The sequence below is a fragment of the Pundamilia nyererei genome, unplaced genomic scaffold, assembly GCF_000239375.1.
Source record: "Pundamilia nyererei isolate P.nyererei 1_Seehausen unplaced genomic scaffold, PunNye1.0 scaffold00154, whole genome shotgun sequence".
In the NCBI taxonomy this organism is placed as follows: domain Eukaryota; kingdom Metazoa; phylum Chordata; class Actinopteri; order Cichliformes; family Cichlidae; genus Pundamilia; species Pundamilia nyererei.
The window spans coordinates 1,285,668-1,293,403 of NW_005187555.1; the positions used below are offsets into that span (position 1 = coordinate 1,285,668).

The 7,736-nt window shown below is 51.0% G+C and overlaps 1 protein-coding gene across 1 annotated transcript in view; it reads right to left on the reverse strand.

Moving 5' to 3' along the window:
- The window catches only part of rpgrip1l (RPGRIP1 like), an 18,416-nt gene that overhangs the window by 6,120 nt on the left and 4,560 nt on the right, over window positions 1-7,736 (reverse strand). The window contains exons 6-22 of the mRNA XM_013913837.1: window positions 6,120-6,263; window positions 5,665-5,770; window positions 5,084-5,230; window positions 4,937-5,010; window positions 4,683-4,822; window positions 4,473-4,579; window positions 4,351-4,401; window positions 4,066-4,248; window positions 3,822-3,939; window positions 3,274-3,726; window positions 2,304-2,407; window positions 1,856-2,192; window positions 1,318-1,511; window positions 984-1,079; window positions 786-845; window positions 520-649; window positions 36-118 (exon numbers count right to left, since the gene is read on the reverse strand). Coding sequence (XP_013769291.1) covers window positions 36-118; window positions 520-649; window positions 786-845; window positions 984-1,079; window positions 1,318-1,511; window positions 1,856-2,192; window positions 2,304-2,407; window positions 3,274-3,726; window positions 3,822-3,939; window positions 4,066-4,248; window positions 4,351-4,401; window positions 4,473-4,579; window positions 4,683-4,822; window positions 4,937-5,010; window positions 5,084-5,230; window positions 5,665-5,770; window positions 6,120-6,263 — 2,527 coding nt within the window. The remainder of the gene's footprint in view (window positions 1-35; window positions 119-519; window positions 650-785; window positions 846-983; window positions 1,080-1,317; window positions 1,512-1,855; window positions 2,193-2,303; window positions 2,408-3,273; window positions 3,727-3,821; window positions 3,940-4,065; window positions 4,249-4,350; window positions 4,402-4,472; window positions 4,580-4,682; window positions 4,823-4,936; window positions 5,011-5,083; window positions 5,231-5,664; window positions 5,771-6,119; window positions 6,264-7,736) is intronic.

Below are 7,736 nucleotides of genomic sequence, written 5' to 3' on the forward strand. Positions count from 1 at the left end.
ACACACACACACACACGCGCGCTCCTCCTCCTCACCTTCCTCGCCGTGGCCGTTCCGGGCACGATGCAGTCATCGCTGTCAGACTGAGCCTCTGCAGCTGCTCGGACGTCCTCCACATCTGGACAGGAAGAAGAAGAAACCAGCGTCGACACTTTTGCTCTTTTCACCGTTTAAACCACAAATTTGTCACAATTCTTCTCACGTTTTGTTTTTTTGATGTTTTTCTCTGTAAACTTGTTTTTAGATAAGTTCTGAGTTTTTGCACTTTAAACTATTTCAGCTTTAAATTTGAATTATTTTCTTGAGTTTATATTTGATCAGTTTTTAACTTTTATTTTTTTCGTTTATAGTTTTCAGTCATGATTTCAGTGATGATGTCATAATTAGGACATTTTCTAATGATTCTCCGTTTTTATTGGTGTGGATGAGCTTCAGTGTGGGACACGTCACACATTTAACAAGAGGCAGAAAATCAAACACAATGATCGACTGTGGGCGAGTCCCATAGTCGATACGGACCTTCGATGATTTCCTCAGAGATTTCAGAGTCATCAGAGTACGACGCAGCGCTCCCTGTGACCAGCTGTCCTTCAGAGACGTCAGACTCTCTTTCATCGTCCTCTTCCTCTCCGGCACCTTTGGACAAAACCTGAAAAAGGTGGGGGACAGGTGAGGACAGGTAGGGAATGCAGGTAAACCATTAATTATTGATTCCTTATAAGGTCAAACCTGTTTTAAAGAGAGTTGGGGTGATGGTTTCTACCTGGAGTGTGTGTGCAGGTTACCTGTACAGGTGCTGCAGGTAGAGTCTCCGCCTCCCGGGCCGCTGAGCTCGGCGCGTCCAGCTGAAAGAAGGAAAAACAGAAAAACATCAAACTCCACGTGTTGTTTTATCCGATCTCCACCTGAGCCCTGAATGCACCTGCTGAGCTGCAGGTAAACTCCTCCCTCTCTGATCACCTGACAGAGGCAGTGCCTCTCACCTGTTGGTTGGCGGCTGTCCCTTCTACAAATGTGACTTTTTTGGCAGGTGGCGTTCCCTTCATCTGAGTCTTCAGTCTTGGTTTGGGCAGCGGGGCCTGAAGGGGGAAGCATCCAGAGAGGTGAGGGAAGAGCACACCTGGACCGAGTCACAGGTGAACATCTGCTGAAGCCACAGGAAGGCCACAGCCTTCAGGAGGAACAGGCTCCTCAGGGAATTATGGGAATCGCTCGATTGTTGTGTTTAAATTCGCAGAAAAGGAGAAAAAAATCGAAAACATTTTCAGGCCATTATTAAATTTATCATTTATGTTTGGGTCATCTGGATGACCTCACCCGAGATTCGGCGCGATGGCGGCGGGCCTCCTTGCCCTCCGGCTGTTGTTTGGCCTCTGACGCTTCCTCCACAGGAGTAAACCTGGGCTCGTCCTCCATGGCGTCCATCGGGTGGATGTAGGAGACCTTCCACTTCAGAGTCACTTCGATGTTCCCGGCAGGGAGTCCAGAGGGATCGGCCAGCGAAAACACACCTGAGGGAGCAGAGCAGGTTACACGTGCTCACTCACACCTCATCGAGCTGATCCTGAAACATTTCCTCAGACAGCAGCAGTGTGAGGCGTTTGGTTAACTTTAGATTTAAGACGTTTAAACCATTAAAACACTTTTCGCTGTTTTATTGAAAACCCTGGAGCCTTCATCAGGAGCTAAAAATGAAAACATCGCCTGTCCAGTTTATTTAAAACCAGTGTAAAGTGTGTATGTCCATGTTCAGGTAATGACGGTGAGAAAGAACCCCATTTTAACAGGTCACGCTGCAGCTGAACACTGAAGCTGCACCTGCAGGCGAACAGTGTGCTACAAACACCTGACTCACCTGTGAGGCTCTCGTCGTGGGTCAGCGTCCTCAGAGGGACTCGGGCCTTCCCCAGGTACGTGTCCATCTGCTCCTCTTTGTAGTCGAACACGTAGAACTGAAGGAGCTCCGACTTCAGGTACCGGTCCAGGTCCGCATCCATCGAGACGGAGTACGACCTGAGGTCATGGAAGTCGGGGTCCTGGCGGTTGTGAACGGTGGCGGTGGGGTGGTCGGGGAAGTGAAAGAACTTGTAGACGACATAGGGGCTCGGCTGCCAGGAGCCTCGCGGCTGAAGGCCGGAGCAGCGGCGGACGGTGATGAAGAGCTCGTTCCAGTCGCCGGTCGTTGGCGGAGGCTGAGGAGAAACGACACGAGTGAGAACCTTCACCTGCTCAGGTGTGTGTACACCGTGGGTGTATCCTCCTGCTCGTGTATCTGAGTGATGACGGGTGATGATGAAGCTCACCGCCTTCATCTTCTCTCGGTACAGTCGCAGCGTCTCCGTCATGGGCACCCTCAGCCTGAGCCAGAACTCCAAGGAGCCGAAGCAGCGCGCCTCATCACGCGACCCTGAAAGAGGTTTGCACACGAGCGTTCATCTGACGACGCGTTTTCATTGAGCATCACCGACAGTCGCCGAGTCTACCGTCAAGTACAGCCGCCAGCCCGCAGACCGCGTGGATCGGCCGTCACTGAGCTGGCTCGCGGGTCACACGCCCCTCATGACACACAGGAAGGTAAATATCCAGGTTGTGTCCTCGGCCCTACTCTCACCTTGTACATATTTGAGCTTAGAGCGGACATGAGGCGCTCCCCTTATAAAGGCTAATTTACATTAGATGTAACGTCATGTGGTTGGTTGCAGCTAACAGACTCACATTAGTTTATGTTAAGTCTGCTAGCCACAACCAACCAAACTCATGACGTCATGTTCTGTACTGACAGCAGATGGCGCTAAACATCTTTTTAAAGAAGCGTCTCTTCTTGCTCAGACCTCCACCTCCCTCTGAAGGTGGAGGAACAGCATCGGGATAGACGAGCTCTCCAAAGAGCGGTGCGCTCTGCTGGAAGCACCGCTCGCTCAGAGCTCCCTGACCTGCAGTGTGTCCACACCGAGTGGTGCTGGACTGGACTCTCTACACTGCTCATGCACTTAATAACAAAATAATGTACTTTAGTGATGCACCCGGTAACGGTTGTTCACTGCTCGCTGTCGGTCTGCACCTGTTCAGTGTTGTTCTTGTGTCTGTGTGTGTCTGTGTGTGTCTGTGTGTGTCTATGTGTGTGTCTGTATTTGTCTGTGTGTGTCTGTGTGTGTGACAAATGAAACATGGACTCTGTCAGTGAGCCTGAGCCTTTACACGAGCAGCTCTTTGGCTGTCTCTCAGTCTGTGCTTATGTCAGTCTCTCCCTCCCCCCACAGACCAATGACTCACCGACGAGCGCCACGCTGCCGTGAACCTTCCCGTCCTGTTCCAGCAGCTGCTGCAGACGAAGCTCGCCAGCCGCCAGCGTCCTCCAGTCCAGACCGAGCGCTTCGTGCAGCTCCACCCTCACCGCGCCCCGGTGGAGGTAGTCGAGGAAGCGTTCGTCCACGCTAACCACGTACTTAGAAGTAAAGTTGTATTTTGGACTGCGGCCCGTCACCACCGGTGTGGCGTGCAACTCGAACACGTAGAAAGCGTACGTACAGAAGGTGGCGGGCTCAGCTTCGCCCCGCATCTGCAGGGCAGAGCCAGACAGCGTGACGCCTACTATCTGAAGCTCCAGCAGGTTTTCTCCACTCTCCAGGTGAAGCGCTTCGCCAGATTCGTCGGCCTCGTCCTCGGCTGTGGCGTCCGCTTTGACGCTGTAGGTTTTGGTCCCGTAGGCGATGTCTCTGAGCTGAGCTGCGGAGCAGAGAAACCTCATCATCAACGGTTCATTTATTCTTTAAACTGAACATCAGCAGGAGAACTGGATGGATGCTTGGGTGGGCGGGAACCTTCCAGTTTCCTGATCTTCGTTGCCCTGGCGTCCAGCAGCTGAGCCTGGCGTTCTAGCTTCTGCTCGTACTCGAGTTTGTCGGCGTCCATCTTGCGTAGCGCGGCGTCCAGCTCGGCCTGCAGCCACAAGAAAGGAAATAGATTCTGCTCAGCACAACAAACGTGATCAGGTTCCACTCTGACCCCTCCCCTTGCTGCTTTACATACAGTAAGAATAAAAGTGGGCGGGTGTGTTTGCTCCACCTTGTAGCCTTGGCTGATCCGGCTCTCCGTGCTCAGGAGGCTCCGGGTCTTTTCCAGCTCCTGGATGGTTTCGGCGTGAGCGGCTCGCAGCTCCTTAATGGCGTTTTCCATGCTGGTGCCGCCCGTTTCCTCCTCCGCCTCCCTCAGGAAGTCCAGATCTCCACTCCTCTGGGATTTACGTGTCTGATAGACGATGATGTTACAGACAAAAGGCGAGACGTGAGACTGAATCTGGGCTGTGTATGATCGCAGTAACGACGGCAGCGGCGTGTGACGGGCACTCACTTTGACGAGCAGCAGCGCCTCGGTGAGTTCGGCCACGTCGTAGTCGCTCCCCTGTGAAGAGCACGGTGATGTCACACACACCAAACCTGCAGCAGGCGAGAGGATTTGATTCATCTGCTCACCCGACTGTAAAACTTGAGCTGCTCGTTCAGTTCCTCCAGCTGCTGCTTCTGCTGCAGGAACTGCACCTCCAGCTTCTGATTTGCTTCTTTCAGCTTCTCGTTTGTGTCTGAAAAACAATCAGAGGGAGGAAATCGGTCGCCACGTTCACCCTCGGCGCTCTCACGGGACACGGAGCGGTCTTAATGGGCAGGTAGGGGGCGTACCCGTACCTCTCTCGGCCTTGACTTTGTCGAGGATCTCGTTTTTGTCGACGAGGTCGGCCTTGAGCGCCGTCTCCAGCTGAGAGATCTGAAGCTTCAGCCGCTGCTCCTGAAGCTGCCATTTCTCCTGCTGAGAGACGTCAAAGGCGCTGCAACGAAAGGAGGAGGTGACGGAGGTCAACCTGGGCCAGGTAAGACTGAAACGTTCATGGACAAACGGCCCTCACAGCGCCGCGGCGTGTCTTCGCCTCCCTTCTGCTCACCTGTTCAGCAGCTTCTCGTTGCTGTCCTTCAGCAGGTCTCTGTCCTGCTCCAGCTCGCCGATCCTCTCCTGCAGCTGAACGCACACACAGGCAGGTGAGCCACCACACCTGCACAGCAGCACACCCCTACAGCGGACTCGGGCTCACCTGCTCCATCCTCGTCCTGGAGACGCTGGCACTCTGCAGCTGCTTCTCCAGCTCCAAGCGCTTCAGCCGCTCGTTTTTCAGATCCGCCGACAGCTCGTCCACCTTCGCCATCGCCGCTTCATGACTGAGCTTAAGCGTCTGCTGACTCTGCAAAACAAACGCCGCCGCTGTTAGCTCGCTCTGTGTACACACCTGACACCTGGTCTTGTTGATCTCGTCAGGCCAGCTGTGTCTGCAGATGTGTGTCAGTGCCATAAGGTGGAATTATAAACGGGAGGTTAGTCACATGATCTTTGAGCTCATCATATCCAGCTCTGGTGTTTCGTCCCTACTCATCTGCATGATTCACAGTTTAAAACAATGCTGTGCACTGAATCAAGCCCCTCCCCTCTTAAGAAATCTTTCTCCTGATTGGCTGCAGAGGGATTTGATTGCGCTTGAAGTCACAGCGTTGCATAGAAAAGTGCGATAATTTGTTCTCTCACAGACAGAGAAGATCAGTAGTGATTACTGGATGTTGATCTTGGTGCTGCAGGGTTTCAGGTGGGGGAGGAAGAGGAGGAGGCCAGGAAACGTCTCACCTCCTGCAGCTGCAGGTATCGCCCCTCCAGCTCGGCCACGGTGTTGGATCTCACCGCCAGCTGCTTCTGCAGTTTGATCAGCGTCACGTTGCTGTTGACGTGCGTCCTGACAGGAAAAAACAAAGATTCATCCACAACCTCGACCTCGAGCACAGCTTTGAGTGAAGAGGTGACCACAGAAAGCGATTATTGTGAATGACGGACGCCTCGCCACAGCACGAGCTCATCTTCTGCCCTGATACGGTGAAAGCTGTTGGACTGAAACCGTGAGAAACAGGCTCTGGTGCTCCCCTCCAACAAAAACCTGAGACCAAAATATTCTCACTGGTTTTATTTAGATGGATTTTCATTTACTCAAACATAAACGACATTTTTGATGAAATAACAGGAAACATCAGAACGAGGCGCCGCTCAGCTTTACGGAAGGCTTCGTATTTAAAACCAGCAGCTCGTACCTCAGTTTGGAGCTCTGCTCCTGCCGGACCTGCAGGAGTCTCTCTTCATACTCGGCCTCCTTCCTCCTCAGCTCCTCCCTCAGCAGCTCCGATGCACCTTCCAGCTCCTCCATGCGGCTCCGCTGGGACTCGATCACATTCTCTCTGCGACACAAACATGGCGCGTCACAATCAATGAGCTTCTGAAAATGAGGGACTGTGTGTGTCACGACCTTATTTAAACCCTCCCGCTAAAGCTGCGAGTCTGCACTTCACTCACAGCGTGAATCCAGTAAAGAACTACAAAAACTGTCATTTATAAATCCTCAGGAGGAAGCTCTGTGGAGCCTTAGTTACTCTTATCTTCCTGTTTCAGTGGCGATGCCAGCTAGGAGGACACGGTAAATATTTGTGAGGAGTTTCAATGACTGATGTAAAATACCACCTTTAATAATATCCTTAATATCCAGGATATGTACTGTGTCCACCGAAAAACTGTTTAAACACCATGAAACAGTTTGACCCTATTAACAGCAAAGACCTGGAGGACATCTTAGGTCAACTGAACTCCTCCTCCTGCTGTTTAGATGTCCTGCCAACAAGTTTGTCTTGACAAGACACAAATGAACAACTACAGGCCGATCTCAAATCTCCCATTTTTAAGTAAGATCATTGAAAAAGCAGTTTCTCAACAGCTCAGTTACTTCTTAAAACAGAATAACTGCTACGATGCCTTCCAGTCAGGTTTTAGACAGAACCACAGCACTGAAACCGCTCTGACCAAAGTGTTCAATGACACATGTCTGAACACAGACAGTGGAAAAATGTCAGTCCTAGTTTTACTGGATCTCAGTGCAGCATTTGATACAGTTGACCACAACATATTACTCAAACGACTGGAGAACTGGACAGGTCTTTCAGGAACTGTACTAAACTGGTTCAAAACATACGTAGAAAACAGGAAATACTTTTGTTACGATTCGATGTTGTCAGTGTTTTGTTTTAGGCGTGACTGTTATGCGTTTCCTGTTTTACTTTGAAGGTCTGTCTTATCTCAGTGTGTTCAGTTTACGCTTCCTTGTCTCGTCAGTTCTGATTTGCCCCAGCTGTGTTTCCCTCCTGTTGTCCATTCCCTGATTGCTCCCTCTATGTATTTAAGCCCTGTGTTTCAGTTTGTCATGGTCTTGATTTCCCCCTGTGTTGTAAATAGTTGTTGATACTGTTTTTACTCGGTAGGGGTGAGAAGCCATTTTTCTTTGGGAACCTTTTCTACTGTTTTTGGTTAGGGAGGCAGGTAAGACACCTGTAATTTTTGTTTGGGGTTTTCTGTGAAGGTAAGCCAGCTGCATTTCATTTCTAGAGTTTTTGTTTGTTGTTTTGGCCATGCTCACCCTGATGCCTGCTACCTTTTGGGACTCAAACTGACTGGCTGTTGTGAAATCCGTGGTAGCTGTTTTTTGTTGGTTCGTCCTCCTTAAGAGCAGGGAGTGGGGGGGCTTTTTTCCTTATTTTTATTTTCCTTATGTCACACGCCGGTTCCCTGGGCTGGGGTGTAACACTTTCTATCAATAGGTAACTTCACATCTGAGCAGACAAGTATCACATGTGGAGTTCCCCAAGGTTCCATCTTGGGACCCC